The sequence below is a fragment of the Vipera berus genome, assembly GCF_964194415.1.
Source record: "Vipera berus genome assembly, chromosome: 5".
Taxonomy (NCBI): domain Eukaryota; kingdom Metazoa; phylum Chordata; class Lepidosauria; order Squamata; family Viperidae; genus Vipera; species Vipera berus.
The window spans coordinates 55,372,037-55,392,433 of NC_138207.1; the positions used below are offsets into that span (position 1 = coordinate 55,372,037).

The 20,397-nt window shown below is 37.3% G+C and overlaps 1 protein-coding gene across 1 annotated transcript in view; it reads right to left on the reverse strand.

Annotated features, from left to right (window-relative positions):
- AFAP1L2 (actin filament associated protein 1 like 2) overlaps positions 1 to 20,397 on the reverse strand; it is a 94,291-nt gene continuing 73,894 nt past the window's right edge. The window contains exons 7-19 of the mRNA XM_081329377.1: positions 19,083 to 19,262; positions 17,769 to 17,858; positions 15,398 to 15,461; positions 12,013 to 12,117; positions 11,152 to 11,363; positions 8,048 to 8,193; positions 7,205 to 7,316; positions 6,694 to 6,933; positions 6,134 to 6,287; positions 5,543 to 5,707; positions 3,832 to 4,025; positions 3,314 to 3,436; positions 1 to 3,078 (exon numbers count right to left, since the gene is read on the reverse strand). Coding sequence (XP_081185503.1) covers positions 3,052 to 3,078; positions 3,314 to 3,436; positions 3,832 to 4,025; positions 5,543 to 5,707; positions 6,134 to 6,287; positions 6,694 to 6,933; positions 7,205 to 7,316; positions 8,048 to 8,193; positions 11,152 to 11,363; positions 12,013 to 12,117; positions 15,398 to 15,461; positions 17,769 to 17,858; positions 19,083 to 19,262 — 1,812 coding nt within the window. The 3' untranslated portion in view covers positions 1 to 3,051. The remainder of the gene's footprint in view (positions 3,079 to 3,313; positions 3,437 to 3,831; positions 4,026 to 5,542; positions 5,708 to 6,133; positions 6,288 to 6,693; positions 6,934 to 7,204; positions 7,317 to 8,047; positions 8,194 to 11,151; positions 11,364 to 12,012; positions 12,118 to 15,397; positions 15,462 to 17,768; positions 17,859 to 19,082; positions 19,263 to 20,397) is intronic.

The window sequence follows — 20,397 nt, forward strand, 5'->3', positions numbered from 1 at the left end:
CTTTTATTTAAAAATGATTCATCTGAAATGGCAACTGACTAAAAAGACACTTGTACAATAAAGTGTTTTTTTTTTAAAAAAAAGCTAGGAACATAATAACAATTCTACGGTTATTTAAAAGAAGGCTTTGGATCTGATGTTGAATTCCTATGTTTTGGCTGACACCATCAGCCGTAGTACTTTGGTTGAGACACACAACTGTATTTGAACTGAGTGGAATAAATGAGTCAGTTGCTACTCCTCTAGTACCTTTTCTATTGATGCTTCTAGTTGTCAGGGTTTCAAAGGCTGCCAGCTTTTTAACTCATTCTCACTCTAACACATCAACATTTGCCCACACTGACATGGGATATAGACATTTACTGGCACTGAAGGCAGATATACAGTAGCAGTCTTAGATTTTATTAATGAACCATTTGCCTCTCTTCAGCCAGTTGTGCACAAGGTCCTTTTTTCAAACAGTCCTGCAACCCTTTAAGTCTATAAAATGCCACTCTCATATATTAATACACAGCCTTAGATAACCTTAGATAACCTTAGCCTTAGATAATCTTTGGCCTGCAAACCTAAGAGATGTTCTTACTTGAATATGACAAAGTCCTTAAACAACTGCAGCATTTACATTTGTGTGCATTGAGGGCATCAAAGAACAACACAGGGTTATACACAGTTGAAGATTTCTAGAGATTTATTTCTGCTGCTAATCCTGACTTTCCACCCACTTTTTTCAGTCTATTTCCTGATGTAATCCAACAAGAGGCATTTGAGCTCTAGATGCTGAAAATAAATACGGTATATGATAAGCTAGTCAAATCCTTAGATATATTCTTAGAACTGACAATGAGAAAAGGGCTTCTGATGGGTGGAGCAGCCCATATATGTGGTTCAGAAGAGAAAGAGCTCTGGCTAAGATGCTGTAAAATAACCCAGACACACATATAGCAGTAAGATTGTCACTGATGTCATGAATGCTAGCCAATCAGTATTGAAACATCTATCAATATAAGTATTATCTAAAGCAATGGTGTCAAACCTTGGCAACTTTAAGATCTGTGGCTGTCTGGGGAATTCTGGGAGTTGAAGTCCACAATGTGGCCAAAGTTGAACACTCCTGATCTAAAGCCTGGATATTTTCTTTGTGATAAATGATGCTTTTGTTGCCAAGGCAACGCATTTGGCCCATCATAATGGGAACCCAAAATGGGTTCCTGCAACAAGCAAATAATTAAGATGCATACCTATTGCACAGTATCATGATTGTCTGGAATAGTGCTCAGATACCAAGCCCACTAAACAGTTTGAGTGCTTTCCTGACACTAGCTACTTAACAATGATGTTTTCTGTTCATATATATCTAATCATGAAAAATTACTTCTATTCAAGAATACAGTATTGAAGCTGGTATTTTTGGTGAAGAATCCATGCTAACTTTAAATGAGAATTTCTGTTGTATTTCCTGAACTTAATACATCAATTCCTGCATTGTGAGTCCAGCCCCCGTATTGTACAGTGAAACAGCAGACCCTGGAGGTATATGGTGGAGGGAGCAGAAGAGAGAATGCTGTATGTCTCCACATATACTCACTATATGCCTCCTATGCTAATTTACTGCCATCGGCGCTATTCAGCAACAGGTCAGCATTTGGTTTTTCTGCATGGAATTATGCAGGATGGAAAGGCTCCTTGTAGTCCTTCCCTTCAGGCAGCAAAATAGTTACAAGACTCTTGCTACTTTGCTCTAATTGAACTTTATTAAAAAGGGTAATAAAATACCTTTCAAGGGTGGGTGAAATTCCTTTCTCCCCCAAATCATGTTTATGTGTTTACATTAGATTAATTCCTACAGTGAAACTGACCTCAGAGAATACAAAGAGATGCTTAGTTCCTATCCCGAAGTATCAATGTCCCTGAAGTGCAGTGGAATCATCCCTTGCCTTAGACACATTTTACATATTACATTGTGAATCATCTTTAAATGTGTGCAACTACAGGTGTTTAAAGAATGAACTCATCTGTGTTATTTTTCCAAAAGTAAAGCTCATAGCCGTGCACAGTGATCAGGAGAGATCCCTGTACCCAGTGGATTAAATCTTCATGTTGCCCACTCTTAAACACTTATGGGAACTTATGTATAAGTTCCTGTGTAAATAAAGTAGATTTTTATTTGTGCTTTTGATTCAGTATTGACTACTGGCAACTGCCCATACTAATGCCTGCAGTTTTCTTGCCAAGATGAAGTGGTTCACCATTGCTTCCTTCCTAGGGCTGTGAGAGAGTGACTGGCCCAAGGTTACCCAGCTGGACGTATGCCTAAGACAGGGTTAGGACTCACAGTCCTCTAATTTCTTAACCATTACACCATACTAGCTCCCTTAATAAAATAAATGGCACGTTCAAATCCACGGATCATATAATGTCACTATACAGAACAATAGGTCACTATATCTGAAATTAGGGCATCTGAATAAGCCTGGTGTGTCAGCTGAATGTTCAAACTTGAGCACCTAACCCTTTCTCAGGTGGATGTTGCGTTGGGCAGAACAGCTGCATTTAATTGCAATTTCCACAGAAGTGTCATTCAAATTTACATCATTGGTTAGGAAAGAAATGGCTGGTGTGAGGCTCAACTTTCCCTCCTCTGTCTCCTGCCATGCCTTGGTATGCTACAGAAATATTAAACATGTCCAACTAAAAGTCATTTAACAATAAATCCTAGACCGTGCAATGATAAAACACCATACTAAAAGTAGACAAAAGCTTCCTTATGTACAGCAACAGTTTCAGGATACCAGTAAGGTTAGAACTACTGTTTCCATTTGGGTTATCTGTCCTATCTACACAGTGCAAGTCTGCTAAAAGGACCAACAGTCTTAGTCTAAGGGAAGCCACACTGGCATCTGGCCAAGGTCCATTGTTTCCTCCAGACAGTATGATACAGTTCCCCACTTGCCATGCTTTCTTCATCTGGACATTTTTGCTACTGGCAGTAGGCTTCTGTAGTCCACAAAGAGCCAATTTGAATCTTCAGTCTGTTCTTGAGGCTAGGATTTCCTAGCTAGCACCTTTCTTTTCCCATTCCTGAAAAGAAAAAGGAAGAAAAAAGTGCTCATTATCTTGTGTAGTTGCAATTACTTTCGACAGTGTTTTTGTTTATTTCTATATCTAATCTACAGACCTGATATTTCCTGGTGGTCTCCCATCCAGGTGCTACTACCAACTGCAATGACTGACCAAACCCCGAATGCCAATTTGGTGGGTTTTGTTTTTTGTTTTGCTACATAATTCCTGTGGTTATGCTTCCTAGATGCCTTACCTTTGCTTTCTGCAAAACTGTTCCTTTCCCTGTGACCATGACAGATAAAGGGCGGTTTTTTAATGCCACTGCTGAATTGACAGGTGAATTTTCTGGATTATTTGTAGGATTAGCAACTTTCATCTATATTGAAAGGGGAAAAGAGAATAGTGATCACACAAACTTTACTATTTTAATTGTACATTTTATCAGTTGCATATCAGAGTTCATGGAATCTTCTGGTTGTGGATATGTGGAGGGTGGAAATATAAATTAATGTTGCATTTGATCTTGGCAATTTATTGAAACTTATTCCGGTATTCTGCTTTCATGTAGCAAGAATGAAGCCAGAATTCTTATCAGTGAAGCAAGAGCTCTGGCTTTGTCCTCATGATCTTCTGGTGAATTGAAGGCCTATACTATTAACTATTACGTTTTTTAAAGTATGAGAAAAGATTCAATCAAACTCTTGCTTCACATATCTACGAACAAGTTGTTGACAAGCATCCTACCACTTCTCAAAGTGACATGCTACATACTTTGGGACTTGCATTTTCCATGTGTGTGGTATCCACTGTGGTGCCAAGTGTAACTGGACCAGACTCTGCTTTCCTGAGATTCTCTTTTGCTTCAACAAGTCTCAGCTCCAAGTCAACACGCTGATCTTCTTTCCTCTTACACTCATCTTCTATCTCTTTTAGCTTCTGTTCCATTGTAGACAATTTATTCTTATCTGCCAAGGAAACAGTAGGGATATAGAAAATGCTATCACTTATCCATGTCATCTCTCTCTCTCTCATATATATATATATAAGATATAAGAGAAAATTCTTCTTTATTGCTGAGCTTTCGTCAACAAGCTGTTGACATCATCAGAGCAAGGGCTGAATGATAAGGGAGTTAGTCCATACACTTGTATGGCAGTTATAACGTTCAAATTGTGGAATGTGGGAGTGGCCTATTCGTGACAAGCTCGCTCATTTATAATCACAGTGGTTCCGGCTTTGCTGGAAAAGGCCGGTCTCTGGTTGATTTTTAAAAATCGCGCCTAGGGTCAGGGTTGACGAAAGCTCAGCAATAAAGAAGAATTTTCTCTTATATCCCGGATGTCTACACCCAGGATTATATATATATATAATATATATATGTCAAATGCTTGTTAACTATTTTTAGATTACCTTGCTAGGCCCCAAACATGGGACAAATCTTTATTTCCTGTGTCAGCCTAACCTGAAGGCCATCGACAGGCAGTAGTCACACCGGTGACAGCTCATATTTGTGTAAATTTTAAATTGCTAACAAAGAATTAAGGGAGACTGATATGCATTTCAAACTTATTAGTTTTCATCAGTTTTCATCATTAAAATTTACATAATATATATATATATATATATATATATATATATATATATATATATATATATATATATATATATATATATATATATATATATATATATATATATATATATATATATATATATATATATATATATATATATATATATATATATATATATATATATGTGTGTGTGTGTGTTAAGTATTTGTCAAGGCTTTGTCAAGGCTCAGATAAAGGGTATGACTGACTGATGAGAACATAAAGAGTTCGAAATGGCCATCTCAACCTCCCCAAATTCTTTATTAGCAATTTGAATAATTTGTGCATATATATATATATATATATATATATATATATATATATATATATATATATATATTCCTTTCCTCCCCTTCAATTTTTTTGTTATAGGACTGAAAAACATAATAATAAAACTAACATTAGAGGCAATATGACACTCTAAGTAAAGCCTTTTTACATGGTAAGAATATATGGCAGAGATGGTCTTTAAGGCCCCCAAATCTCAAACCATTTACAGTTTTTAAGCAACTTGAATAGATTCTAGAAAATCAAACTGGGAGTGCAGATCAGCTTATTTCATCAATCACTTTTCACGAGCACTCTTTGGACCATTCCATTCTTCCAAGAGAGAAAGGTTAGGGACAATTGTGGAGAAAAGAAGAGCTACTTATCAAATGAATCAAAATAGTGGATCTGTTGTTCTCCAGAAGATTATATGAAGCTCTTCTTCTGAAGAAGCAACATCAAACAAGGAAAGAACCTGCTGGTAACTCGGCCATCATCCAGCAGTCTCATAAAACACAATCGCATCACTTAATGCTTAAAATGGTTGCCTGTTCTATGCCAGGCACCAGGGAGTGAAAATAAGATGGGCAATGGAGGTTTACCTGAGCAGTTCATCAGAATCTCTTTCAGCTCCCTTTTCTCTTTTCGAAGCTTTGCCAGCTGAGAGCGGATTTCTTCTTTGTCTTTCTCCAAACGGTCTCTCTCCTCTGAATACCTCTTCACTTCAGCCTCTGTCCTGTTCTTGCCTAGTTTTGTTTCTACAGGGGCTGTGAATTTAGTTTACACTCTCTTAGTGAAGGACCTTTTCCAGTGACAGAAACTACAAACACTAATGCAAAGGCTGAATACAATTGTTAAAAGAGTAACAGCAAGATCTACATTTATCCACTGAGCTACTTGAAATGCTCAGACCCAAAAAACTGACCTGACTACAAAAGCCTTCTGTAACCATTAGGTAGTACTCTGTCCTGGCCTGCTGTCATGCAAGAGGGAGAAAGTTCAGTAAATTAAGAAAGGTATCAGAGAAATAATAAAAGATGCCCCAAATTAGCCTGCTGTTCACTAAATTCTTGCTAACAATTAGCCTACAGATGTACAGCAGGTATATGACTTAACAAAGTGTGGCCATAAATAGAGATAATCCACCTGCATCATAAAAACCTGAACTAAGGTATTGTGGTCACCATACCTACCTGTATTCATCACTTTGAGCTTTTCTGTTTTTTCCTTTGGTGCAGCCATTACCATAGTGGGGTTACTCTGAGGAAATATAATTTGCTGCTGTTGTGTCTGGATTTTTATTGTACCTGTCCATGGAGGTGGCAGTTCATCTATGTCTGAAGGCTTCTGTTTGAAAAAAAAGATGAGAAGAGCCACTTTGGTCTAGTCGTTAAGGAACAGTCTAGAAACCAGGAGACTGTAAGTTCAAGTCCTGCCTTAAGCATTAAATCCAGCTGGATGAGACAGTCACTCTCTCTCAGCCCAACCCACCTCACCGAGTTATTTTTGTAGGGAAACTGGGAGGGGAAATTAGCATTAGATTGATCTCTCTCTGACAATGGCTGTCCAAAGCCTTAAGCAGATGCATTTCCCATGACCTTTGTATAACATTCCATTACCTTTGTATTTCAATTTCTATCATTCCAGACGGCCATACTATTAAAAATATTGGGAACTGTCGATCCAGCGTGTGTGGAAAGTGTCAGTCAAGGGAAGAGCATTGTAAGAATAAAACTTTATTGCGGCGTAGTACCTGTTCTGGAATTTCCATTGCACTTCTGTTTAGCTCTGGTTCTTTTTGCACCATGGCTGAGTCTTTCTCCAAGTCCACTGAGCTCTTGCTCATAGATCTTTGTAAAGGGGGAGACACTGAAGGAGTAGACTGATCCTGCTTTGAGCCAGCTCCGTGCAGCAAGGATTTCATTGGAGTGAGGTCTAGATAGACTCTGTCCTGTTCCCCTTCACATTTACTTCCATCTGGAGGCACAGGATCCTATAAAAGAGAGCATGTTCCAAATAATAATTCCATTTAAGGAAACAAATTCTGCTTCCTTAAGTGCAAATTTCTATTTGACAGTCTGAATTCAACACTGTTACGCGTAATGTGGATTTACATTCATTCATGAATTTATAATAGCAATCCAGCACAATTTTCTTTAAATATATATAAAAAAATCACTTTGCCACCCCCACCCCCACCCCCCCAATTTCAATATTGCTGCTTAGAATGATAAACAAACTGGTCAATTCTGCAAAAACCTCACCAGGGTGGCCTCTGGAATGTCCACATCATCATAGAGTTCTTCTTGGTTCCCCATTCTCTTTGGTAGGTTGTCAATGTAAGTGTTGGGTTCAGAGTGCTTTCTTTGCATTAAGCTGAAAAACATGAAAGCAAACATGCTATCGCAGAGTTTCAAAGCATCACCAGCAGTAACAGCTCTTAGATCCTGACAGTTTACTGTCTATCTTTGTATGTGGCAACTGCTCCTGACTTCATCTTCTACCAGACACTCAAGTCCAATGAAGCAGTTACCATGTAAGAGTCCAATGAAGCAATGTAAAACAAAGAGCAAAACACTGACTCCTATCAGCAAGAGACCAGGTATGCAACAAGAGGTCCACAACAGTTTCCCAAGAATTTTAATTTTGATTCCAAATGTTTCAGTCTCAAAATATTTGGTGGGCTTCCGGTTGGAAAGTTAAAGAAATGGGTGGTTATAAGAAATCAAATAAGTAAATGAGATAAATACAATTGTTGTATTTCTATTTTCATTTGTTTTCCCCACATACTTTCCTTAAAAAAGTGGGAAAATAGGATTTTTCTCCCTGTCCACTCAGTCTTTTTAGGGATGAAATCTCCGTTCAAAGGTTGCCTTTTTGGGACATAATATGGAAAATAATCATTCAGATATTTACCCTTTCATTCTTTTTCTTTAGTATGCCAATTTCATTTTAATGCATCATATATGGGCTATATTTATGTAGTACTGTTTATTTTCAAGTAAAAAAAACCCCAAACACTTGTTTACCAGAGTCAATAGATATACTAGGAAACCACCAAAATGAAACAGATTCTGAACAGCAAACATGCTATCATAGTAACTTACAATAATGAGTTTTTTGCTGCAGATACAATACAGGAAATTCGGTCAGCATCAACGTAATCATAAGTAAGCTCCTCGGGATCCGTTTTAGATCCAGATTCTGACAAAAGGACACCAAGCCAGTGGCCCATTTCTTCAGAAGACTTTGTCTATTAAATAAATGAAAACAGAGCCAACAGTTATAGTTATGGTGTCAGGACCCTCCCCAATCCATGTCTTAGGAAAACAAAACTCTTGGAGTTAGTTCTAGTCCAAAAGGAATCTTTACTAGGACATGCTTGGTTGTGGGGATACAAGACAGGACTTAGTATTGTTTTACAAATTGAGATTTTATAAAGGGTACCCGGTTCAACCCCCCTTCCCTCAACCCCATTTGGTCAGCCCCCATCATTCTACTTCGTGTCATCCCTTTCGTGGGGAGAAAAAAAGGAACTTCGAATCTTTATGGTTATTGCCTTCTTCCTCTCCAGAATTAAAAGAAGACACAAGTCAGATGCCTTCTTCTCTAACCCTCCCTTTTGTTCCCCCCAGTTCAAAAGGTTCCCTTGGTCTTTGAAATAACCTAAGGCAGGTTGAATCCACATATGCTCCTCCTTCCTCGGGAGATGGCAGAATCCATGGGGGGGGAATAATGTTTTAAACATACATTTATGAATGTGATATAAATGGATTCTGACAGATGGTTCAAATCTCTTCTAATCAGTGGTTTAGTGAATCTCTAATCAGTGGACTATTCTAATCTAATGGCTTGGATCTAAAGAAACATTAGAAGTAAGCCGAAGAAAAGACAAATTTTGTACCTTTATCCACTCAGCAATGCCCCAAAAATATTTTCTGAAGAGTTGAACTATTTGGCTGAATAGGGTGAGCACACAAATTTGTTCATTGTTCAAAGGGTCCTTACTTAGGAGCGGACAGAATTAGGGTGGGAGAAGAAAGTGAGGAAATTATGTTCTGCCCAAATCCAATGGAAAGGAAATCATGTGCTTCAAATTCAATAATTCACAGACTCATATAAACATTTAATTATTTAAATATTTGTGAAAATTTTATATTCAAGGTAGGATTTGTCCTGAATAATAAATGAGAGTTTAGTTGCCCAGGCGAAATAAATATGCCAAAATTTTGAAAAAGCATTTCATCTAAAGATCTTTCTCCTTTTCTCCCAGAAGGTGGCACCAATTTGATGTTATAAATATTTCTGTACCAAATGGCTCCTAAAATAAATACTGAAATTTGGTGGTGAAACATGAAGGAAACATCACAGGTGTCCTCTGCAATCGAGAGGAAAAAAATGCTGTAACATGCAACATGTTACAGACACCAGTTTTTTGAATTTGTAATCTGATGTCAGATGCCACCCATAAGTAAAAAGGGTTTGGTGAACCTATGGATGCCTATATTCAGTAAGCACCATGAAAAATGAGAAACGATTTTATAATTTCTAGTTGCCTTGAACTGAACTGCTGAATCTATATGGCACCTTAACGTGGTGAATGAAACTAGTTTGAAATAACTGTTGAAGTCATCCTTATTCTGGCTCCATCATATTCAGCAATTTGTCTGCTAAAAAATGCTCAGAGTCTCTGGCAATCCTACCCTTAGCTGAAAATATTCCTCCCACTACAAAATGCAGGAAATTTGTCACATTTTCCTCCTCCCACTCAAATGTTGCTGATGTCAGAGAATCTAAGATTAGCAATAAACAACAACAACAAAAAAACCAACTCTGAGTGAAAGTAATAGAGGTAAGCAACTTGTTTTTGAAATCAATTTTTCCTCCAGGAGAAATTAAACTCCTATAAACTCCCTTGAGTTATATTTAAAATTGCATTTATTACTTGTGCATTAAAAAACAGGAAGTTACAAGATTAGAATGATAAGATAAAATTTGAATTTATATTGTACATCCCCATATATAATGTAGATACTATAATACTTTGGGCAGAACTCTAGAAGGGGGGAGGGTGGAGTGAATATTTCTGACAGTATTCAATGTCACAAATTGTTTTTATGTGTGCATAAGGTAAAACTGCACCAGCTAACTACACATTATATTGCAGGGTGGAGCACTTGCAATCTGTGGATAGCCTGCGAACCTTGGCCTAATTTTAGATACTCCCACAGTTATTTTACTTTCTTGTTCCTTTTTTTCCCCTTCCCTCCAGCATTCTTGACCTCACAATATCATTCCTATGTTATAAATTTAAAGTACTTTCTTTCCTATGTGTCTTTGTAGGCATGAGTAAGAAAGAGAATATGCCATTTGGAAGCGGAACTAGGGTGGAAACAGTCAACATGGAGAAAAGAAATTGGGCCCTCAGCCTGAACTTTTTTAAAAATTTAAAAAAAAAACAACACTAAAAAGTGATAGTGGGAGGTAGAACAAAAGGTCCTGGGCAAGGAATCATTTGAAGCAGCTTCATATTTATTTATTTTTGAATACACCATTGACTTACTGAACTATAAAACTGCTGATGTAGTGCTCAACATATTTTTTTGTTACAGTTCTAACAACATGGCTATTATTTTAAGCATTGCCAAATATAGAGTAGAAACATACAGGGCCAATCAATAAAAAAGCTTAAGATTTCTATAGACTTAAAAGCAGGATCATCTAGGAAGCCAATGAACCCAGCAAAGAAGAAAGTAAGGGGAAAATAAGAAAAAAGGACATGAAGAGTCCTGCTTACTGTAAATTTCGACCCTATTGTTATACCAGCATCATAATCCAAAGATTATTTTCTGCAAAGGAATAGTCCTTAAGGAGAAAAATGGTTCTATACTGTTGTGCCCTGCATCTCTTTCTGGGTAGCCAAATGTTGGAGACTTATTGCTAGCATTATTTTCCTGCTGTTTAAAATTACACTATAGCTACTATTTTAATTGCAGGTATTATTTTCTCATGGTAAATTTACCTTTTGGGTTAATTTGGCTGCAATGTAAGGAAAACAAATTAAAAGTTCATTTTGCTCTCCTGCTTTCTGTATTATGTTTTTATGCAATTCAATGAAATAAGCTTTGGATAGGTAGCATAAGTCATTTAAAGGAAGCTGAATGGCTACTAAACTGTCTTTACCAGCTTCTGGAGAGAATGACATCCATACCTCTAACATGGCCAGTTCTTCACCATTGTGCAGGATACGAAATGAGTAGACGTGGTCAGGGCTTGGGTCTGGGATGATTTCACAGCCCACCAAGTTCAAAGGCTGTTGAGCTGTTTTGTTTTTGTTTTTGTCCTGGTAGAAGTAGAGCTGGCCATCCTTCACATGGCACCAGTAGGATTTCCATTGGCTGTTCACCAGTACATTTAAATATGCTGTGAAGAAAGAAATGTTGTTTTAATAATATTTTCCTTCTTAATGGAGCCCAGAATACTCTTTCAATCCCCTCCAGAGATGATCTGTTGTCAGTGGATAAGAACATGCTGACATAAATAATTTTCTTGCCCAGTGCTAAACTAAAAGGCCTCTAAGACTACTTCCAACCCTACAACATGATGAACATGTTAGTCAAACCATCATACAAACCGAGATACAAATTCTGATATTAAAAGCATCTATTGTAACTAATTAATTAATTGATAACAGCACAGCCATCATCACCCACTGTTCATCCTCCAATCAAATACAACCTGTGCTGTGTAAATAACGTATGGCTCAATGGTCAGAATTTGATTTTGGATTACATTTTGAGCAAAGACAAGAAGAAGAATCTGGATATTTTGTTACAACAAAGGTTAGAGTGACTCTCAGAATTCTCCCAAATGTACTACTGTACATTCTATGGATTTTTACAAGACTTAAAAAGAGCACTTTCTATTATTTCCACTGCTTTCTATTATTTTCCAGTCACAATGGATATATTAAAGTTCTCTTTTGCATCATTCTCTGGAATTGTCTTCCCTGCAGGTGGCAGCAATTCAAATAAACACAGAAAAGTATGTGCACTTCATAAAAGTTACTTACTGCAAGAATCCAAAGATCTTTCTGGACTGTCCATGGAGGCAGACTTCTTTCTCCCAAGATTCATCAGGTTGCTAAATTTTAACCCAGGTGTGCATTTCTTCTTAGCTAAATAATAAAAAAAGCTACATATTAAATTCTATTGCTGAAGAAAATGATCCTTATAAAATGATAACCTACTTATGTGCCTGAAGATATTTAGCTAATCTCGATTGAGTGATATTACCTTGATAATTATGAAATATGTACTTGTAGAGACAAGTATTCAAAAAAGGGAGGAATGAAAAGTTCACTTGTGTTATTGGAAAAAATGCCTCCTATTTTAAGTCAGCCTGGAACAAAACAGAGCTTGTTTTTCATACAATTTCTTTCCTGCCATTGTAAGGTAGGTTACATAGAATGTAATGAACAGCACTGTACACCAAATGTGTAGGTTGTCCTTTTTAACCTACTAAAAACATGCTGATGTGATTGTTGACACAACCTTATAATTTTCTGCTGGGATTGAAGTATTTGTATCTTTTAAGTAATTTCTGAACCCACTATGTCAGGGGTGCCAAATTCACAATGTCACGTGATATGTCACAATGTATCGCAACTTTTTTCCCATTGCAGGCAATGGGGTGGGCGCGGTTTTGCTATGATGCATACGGCCCGCAGGCTGGCAGCTTGACACCCCTGCACTATATCCATAAATTGGATTGGATTTTGGATTGGGCTAAAATAGGGCCACCTGTTTCATGTGCACAGCTCTCCCTCAAAGTTGTATGAAAGCATCATCCAACAGCCCTTGAGCTGGCAGAAAAGTATGCTAGAATAAATTGTCCTGCTCCCATTGCTGATCCTCATTTTGATACAGTAATGAGGCCATTAACTGGTGAAGTGCTTAATTATTGTGGCCAAGGAAAGGAACAGAAATGGTGTGTCCTGCAAATTCATCTCGTGCCCACCAAGTATTTAACCCTCTTTCACCCATCCTGATCCCCATAGGGCAATATGGGACAAGTTTAGAACAGTGGGATTAGCAACTAGTGGCAGAGCTCCCTCCAGAGAGAGTTTGCTCAGTGTCCCCATAACCTTTTCTGCCTGTTAGCTATCCTCAAGTTATTTCTGTGTATGGCTAAAGCTGAGTTCTAAAAGACTGAATGGTAACAACACAGAGGAGGAGCATAGGAGCGAAATATTTGATACCTGTATAGCAGGCTATTTTGAGGGCAGAAATAATGCTCTTTTGAAACAGCATTAATTCTTTAAACAAAAAAACCAGCAAATCATAGATAAAAAGTACAGACAGGCATGTGGGATGAAATGGGCGGACCTGATCCCATAACTAGTGCTGCAAGAGAATGGTAGTACATGCAGTTAATGACCAGAAGTCCAGTTCTAACCTCAGAATTAGCAATACCAGAAAGTACCTGGGGGATGATCATGCAGAACCTATGTGCCAGAATAGACTTCAAGAATTTTGTCATTTTGCTTACCATAGCATTTAGTGTCACCAAAGAGTTACCATAGCATTTAGTGTCACCAAAGTCAGAATGAAGTAAACAAAATGAGATTACCCCTCCCAAAGGCAACATAAGTAACTGTGGAGGAACTACTACTATATAACTCTGGCCCTGGGAACATTCACCAGGCAGGAGGAAGTTGCATTGTTGCTCAAAAATAATGATGACAATAAAGAGTAAAAAATACAGCTATATAAAATCCTTATCCATTGTAGCAGAAGAACACCTTCAGAGCCCCTACTGGCAGGACACACTCAACTGTCTGTTTACTCCCTCAAAAGAATTGTAATCTTGTTTAAAAATCAGGTCTACAGCTCTTTTAGAAGCATGCTAGGTGCACGTTTTTAAGGTCAGCTCTTCAGAAACTCCAGTTAAATATTCCAAGGGAAGATGACTGGAGAAGGCAGGCATCTGCCACCCATTCCAAAATGGCAGTGGAGAGCAACTCACAATAACCAGAGAAAAGAGATATGCCTGCAGAAGCCTAAAGCAGCAAACTGAGCAGATCCTAGCTCCAAACCACAACGTCAGCTAAATGATTGGTAAAGTGTGCCAGATCATGTCTACAGCAAAAATTGTGTTGGGAGAAGAGGCCATTTTCAAATGCCTCAGATATGGGCTGGGGATGAGACAAAAGCCACTTAATGAGTACATGGCAGAAAAGAAAAAAAAGCTAAAGCATGGTTATGGTTGCAGGGAAGTGAAAAAGACTCTTGTGATTACCAGCTGAGTTATTTTCCTTTGAACCATCCTCTTTTCTGTGGAACTGGAGAAAGTGTTTGCAGGCATTCCTTTTCAAGTATTTGCAAAGCTCCTTAGGTTTTTACAACAAACTGCAAGGAATGACTGAAAACTCAGATGAAGCCTGTTGCAAATAGAGGGTGTTTACCTGGTCTTAATGTGATTGTCCTTTTCTGTTTCTATTTACACTAAATCTTTTATTGCAATCTTGGTGTAACTTTAATTCTTGGGAGAAATACACATAATACTTCATGTAAGCAAGCACATAACTGCAGTATATATTCTTGGCATGTAAGCTCTTGATCAATCAGGTTAGGTTTACTGCAGTTGACCAACAAATTAATAGAGCTGCTACAAGCTTTAGGTTTAGGTTTACTGTAATTGACCAACAATTTAATAAAGCTGCTACAAGCTTCTGGCCTACTGATATTGTTTCTAATACTTCAGTTCCAGGGGAAAAAAGATTATCCAGTTAATAATCAAATGCAAAACATGTTTTGTTTCATATTCCAACAAGTTAAATGAAATTTAGTTTCAGGTAAAAATGCCTCCTCTTTATGATATTATTCTAAGTGGCAACATTTTCTGTCTACGTATATTGAGAGGAATCATGATATAATGCCTCCTTTTTTAAATATTCCTTCCTTTGTGAAGGGTTCATAGCTTAGCAGAAGAGCATAAGCATTTTACACAGAAAGTCCCACATTTGATTCTTGGTTTTTAATTAAAATTTCAGATAGGAGGAGAAGTAAAGGATTTCTTTTTGCTCAAAACCCTGGACAACCATCACCAGTCAAAATAGATACCGGTAGAAGTAGATTGGACTGATAAACAGGTATATGGCAGTTTTCTATGTTCTACAAGGTCCTCTTTCATTATCCCTGGTAGAAGCTACATAGTTTAATTAGTGTGGATAACAAATTAATTTGGCAGAGAAGCTCCTCTATCCAATTCTATTTCAACCAGGAAATCTGCAAATTCAATAATGTATACAGCAGAGAAAGCTGCTTTAATTTCTCTCTTCCTTCTAATTCAAATTCCTCCTGCCCAGAATCTTCCAGTTGTCATGGGATTTCAGTTCCCAACATCTATGAAAGATACTAGATTGGGGAAACTTTCTGAATTCTAAGTCACATTACCATCTTTTGTTTCCATCAGTTCCATGTGACCATCAGCGTTGCTCCCACTCTCTGATGGTTCCACCTGCAAAGAACAAAGGACAATCTCCAGATTAAAGTTGAGAAAATTATAACATACTGGATTGAAAAACTCTTCTGCCTGTTGGTAACTTATATTTTATGTTTAGAGCAATGTGAGAAAATGATGGGTAGTACAGTAAAAAGTATGAATATTTATATATCGATTGCTCTTGGAATGTTATCAGATTTACAAATCCTCACTAAAAAAAACCCAGCTGCTTCTTTTTTATTCGACTTCAGGCAAATAGCAACACAGCTTGATTGGAACACCAGGCACACGAATGGAGAAACTTGATCTTTCCACCAAGCTTCCTCTTTCATAACATTAATTGCCCAATGGTTGGTTGATTGGCTTAAAAAACATGTTCATTTAATTATAATACTGATATTATAATATAAACAAATAACAGTACATTGTATGAAATGTACTTTTACTCTCAGTTTAATTCACCCAAGCATTCTTTTTAATGAACCAGCAAGAAATCTATTAAGTAAGGAAATGTTTACTATATCCATGAAAATAGAGCTCCTTTTGGGACACATAAACATCACAGAATTCTGAATGTAAAATCACTCTGAATTTTGAAGAATTAATTAATTAATTAATTAAAGTAAGAGGAAAAAGTCTTTTCATGGTAGCCAAGCCACGTGGAAAAGTAATTTCAAAAAGCTCCTTGGCATCAATTGGCAAAAAAGTGTGTTAGATATCACCCAAATAATAATCAGATCACTCCCTAAAGCGCCACAAGAACTAGCAGCTTCTTGTGGATATTTAAAAGCATATAGAACCATGCAGGGCTGAATTAAGTGGCATAATGTAGTGGAACAACCTAGTGGTACTATTTTAGCCTCTTCTGCTGGATGGAGATATCTAGGATTGTAAAGTTAATGATTTGCCTCCCAAAGTCATTTAGTTCCCATTTCCACCCTTAAAAAAATTATTGGGTCCATAAATGAATGAGATAAGTCACATCCATGGAAACTGGAAACCACTAATCGCTTTCATAGAACAAGTCCAAGTTGGAATAGAGGTAAGCAATATAATCAGCAAATTGTTTTGCAAATGTATCATAGCAGATTATTGAAAACAGTCCCTTCTCTTCGGCAGCTCAGAACATCATAGCTCCAACTGAAGCAACATCAATAACTCCATAAGGCAATTCTGTGCTGACACACTGTAGGAAAGAAGGCCTTACTACCATTGGAATAGCCTTTAAATGAGCTCTAGGTTATGTTTGACTAAATTTGTTCCATGTTTCCCATCCCAGATGCTTTCCTTAGGTTTCTGTAGGAGAGCATGTGGGGTCCAAGAAAGTTTTTAGCACACCAAATTCAACAGAAACAGACAAATAACATTCTACTGATTATGGATAAAAAATAAGACAAAAATAGAAAATAGAAAATAAACAACTAAAAAATCCCAATTGTCCCAAAGAGATACCAAAAGAAAAAGAAAAATATGCATATGTATGGATATGTGTGTGTGTATCCAGATATAGAGACCAATAGCACTAGCATTTAGATTATATACTACTTCATGGTGCTTTAAAACACTCTCTAAGAGGTTTACAAATTCTGCATATTGCACCCAACAGTCTAGGTCCTCATTTTACCGATCTCGGAAGCATAGAAGACTGAGTCAATCTTGAGCCAGTGAGGATCGAACTCCTGGCAGTGAGCTGAATTAGACTGCAATGCTGCATTTTAACCACTGCACCACCATGGCTCCTTATATTTATATAGAGAGATTTTATAAAGCCCAGTAAATGCTCAGCTCCATTCAGTCACCCCAAGTCCACCCTGAAACAAGGGATTAAAGCAGTGGTGGGATTCAAATATGTGAACAACCAGTTCTCTGTGTGGATACCAATTCGGGAAGTCCATTCTGGGCCTGGGCACCAAAAAATTAGCTACTGGTTCTGCCAAACTGGTGTGAACTGGCTGAATACCACCACTGGATTAAAGGGTCATAAAAGGGGGAAAAACAATGCTTCTTTATATAATGTTTTCATTTGGGTTTGAACAGAACTAAATCTATTAAGCTCTGTTTAAAAGCAATTTGAAACAAGCTTATTAGGAAGATAAATGGATACAAAGAAGTGTTGTTGTGAAGGGATGGAAAGATGCTTGAAGCTGTTCTAATTGCAGCATACAACAAAGCTGGAGTTTTCACATTTGCAAGTTTCAGCCATTTTCCTGTTTTGATGGTGGGAGTAACTTCCCTTACATAATCAAGTAGTTTTAAAATATTATGCAACAGGAAGATTTAAGAGCTACTTTTTAAGCATCCCTTTCAAAAGATAAGACATACTTTTGGATTATTGAACCGCTGAAAATCTGGAACATACTGATTTCCTTCACACGGCCCGTCTGGATAGAGACCACTTGTTTCTTGGATTACCTGTGAAGGGAGCGGGGAAGCATGATGTAAGCAAGTTCTTGTCTTATGGCCAGCTACATCTTCTATTTTCTTCTGTGCCGAAAAACGTTTAGCTAATTTTAACTCAGTTTAAACAAAGCAATTTTGAAATTAGAGATATAGAAGCTGAGTTGTTTCAGAAAGCTCTGCTTGAAAGTTAAGCCTAGAACATATATATAAACAGCACACCAAATTAGAGGATGTGCTGGGCAATCCCCACCATTGTTCTACACTAATTAGGAATGATTTCTTACGCAACAGTCCCTGGGCATGTCAGTAGAGATATCAAGATCCAAAACACTACATGTGCCAACAATATTTTTTTAAAAAAAAAAACTCTTTCACCTATTGGAAGATGAAAATGATTTTAGTTTCTGTGCTATACGGACCACTCTAGATTAAAACCAATCATGAGAGGTGCAGAAGATTACCCCAATTTGGGCTGACAAAAGTAACCCTGTGTTATACCAAGATGACTGCATACATGTATTTTTTTGCTGTGGTTAGTTTAATTTAGAAACAGAGGCTTGGTACTTTGCCAGCCAGTGTTCTTGTGCTTTTAAAAGATTTACCAAACAGCATGTACTTGCTTTGTACTTGGACCTTTTTACTTGACTATAAATTATTAAGAGTTTCCTTGTGTTTCCACAGCTAACCTCAGTTCAGAGGTCTTTGGCATGGAAAATCAAGATGCAGAAAAATCAAAATAATAAGTACAGAAATGTAAAATAGCAAGGGCATGTCCACATAACATTGAATATTTATCCCCTGAAAAGCTTAGAAGCACAGTATCATGTAACTAAATCTAGAACATAGAGGACCAATTGTAAGCACCATTCACTTGGTGACATCATAACTTTAAATGATTTCTGAGTGAGTGGTCATAACCCGAGGACTACCTGTATAAAATTTAAATTAACGCTATTGAAAATTCTCTAAAAATATTTAAATTTAAAATTACTTTAACAAGGAGCTTTGCTCTTCTAATTTATACATTTCCCTTGGGCTCCAATGAACACATCAAGTATATTTCATAAATATGTGGTTTCATTTCCTAAAGGCATTGTGTGTTTAAGCAGGAGCCTTAAATCACATGACTGGTAAAGCACAAGTACACTGGCTGCCAAGTTCAGTGTTGGCATTTGCAATTGCCAACTCCAGTTACATGGAGTAACAGAAATTGCAAAGGAAAAAGGCTCAACTCACTCTGAGCCATTGTTCTGCCTGGTCTTTACTTTGCAAACCCAAGACGATCACATCTGCATTCATGGGGATGATCTTCAACTTATGTTCCTGCTTTCTTAGATTCTTCTCCTTGTGAATGACACTGCAACCCACCAAATTAACATCTAGCTGAGGATTATGGTCCTTGGAAGTTTTGTAGCACTGAGGACAAAAGCAATATAGTTAAGATTATTATTTTCTTTAAAATCATTTAAAACATTTGTTCAGCTCCTCAACTTAAAAGCAACTCTTAGGTGGCTTACAACCAATCAAACAAGAAATAATCATAAAAAAAAAAAAAAAGATAAAACTGGGCCTACAACTGAACTTCCCAGATGGCACTCACAATAGTCTCATCCCACTCTGAGCTCACCCTGTTGCAATCCTTGGGGGAAGAGTCAGGTCTTAATTATTCTCCTGAAGGTTAAAAGGAGGAGAGCTGTTGGATCTCAGGAGCGATGGTGTTCCTTAGGACAGAGGTTACAGCAAAAAAGGTGCACTTCTAAGGACCCACAAATGGAAATGTTTAAGAGAAAGGACCTGGAATACACCTACCCTATCTATTCTGGTGGACAGGCAAATACCTCAGATAGAGGAATTTGTAAAGTAACATAGTCTCAAGCCATGTTTAAGGGGGACTAAACCTACCTAACATCGATGTGTCTAAAGGCTTGTTATTTGCAGTGTGTCCCAGGTAATAAGTAATATTTATTTAAAGTAAAGCCAACTGCCACGTGTTCAGGTGAAATTATGAATGAAAACAGGTGCTGGAGTTTAGAAAGCAAAAATTAAAGCTATCCAATAAAGATTAGAAGGAAGGCCTCTACCATTCTTCACATTTAATACAAATTTGTATTCACACTTAATACAAATTTTACATGTGCCATGTAACTAAGTTTAGATCTATTCAAGCATGCATTCTCATCACTAATGTTGAAATGATATTTGGAGGAGGGGGAGGGGGAAGCAGCATGTTATTTACCTCACACATTAAAACCTCTTGATTACAGTATTACTTTGTCTAACCTTATACTATATTTCTTCCACAAGAGTATATATAATTCATGCACACTTCTTTCTCAACAAATATATTGGAATATGGAATAGAATAAAGAGTGACAAGGGTTACCTTGGCTCTATATTTCTGGTTGCTTCCCTGCCTCATACCATACTTTAACCATACTTGTTAACATTCCTCCATGTTCCTCCCTCCTTACCTTCCCAAATAGCTCTTCTGCAAACACTTCTAGTCTTGAGTACCATTTGCTCTTATTTCAAGAACGGAGAACCAAGAGCC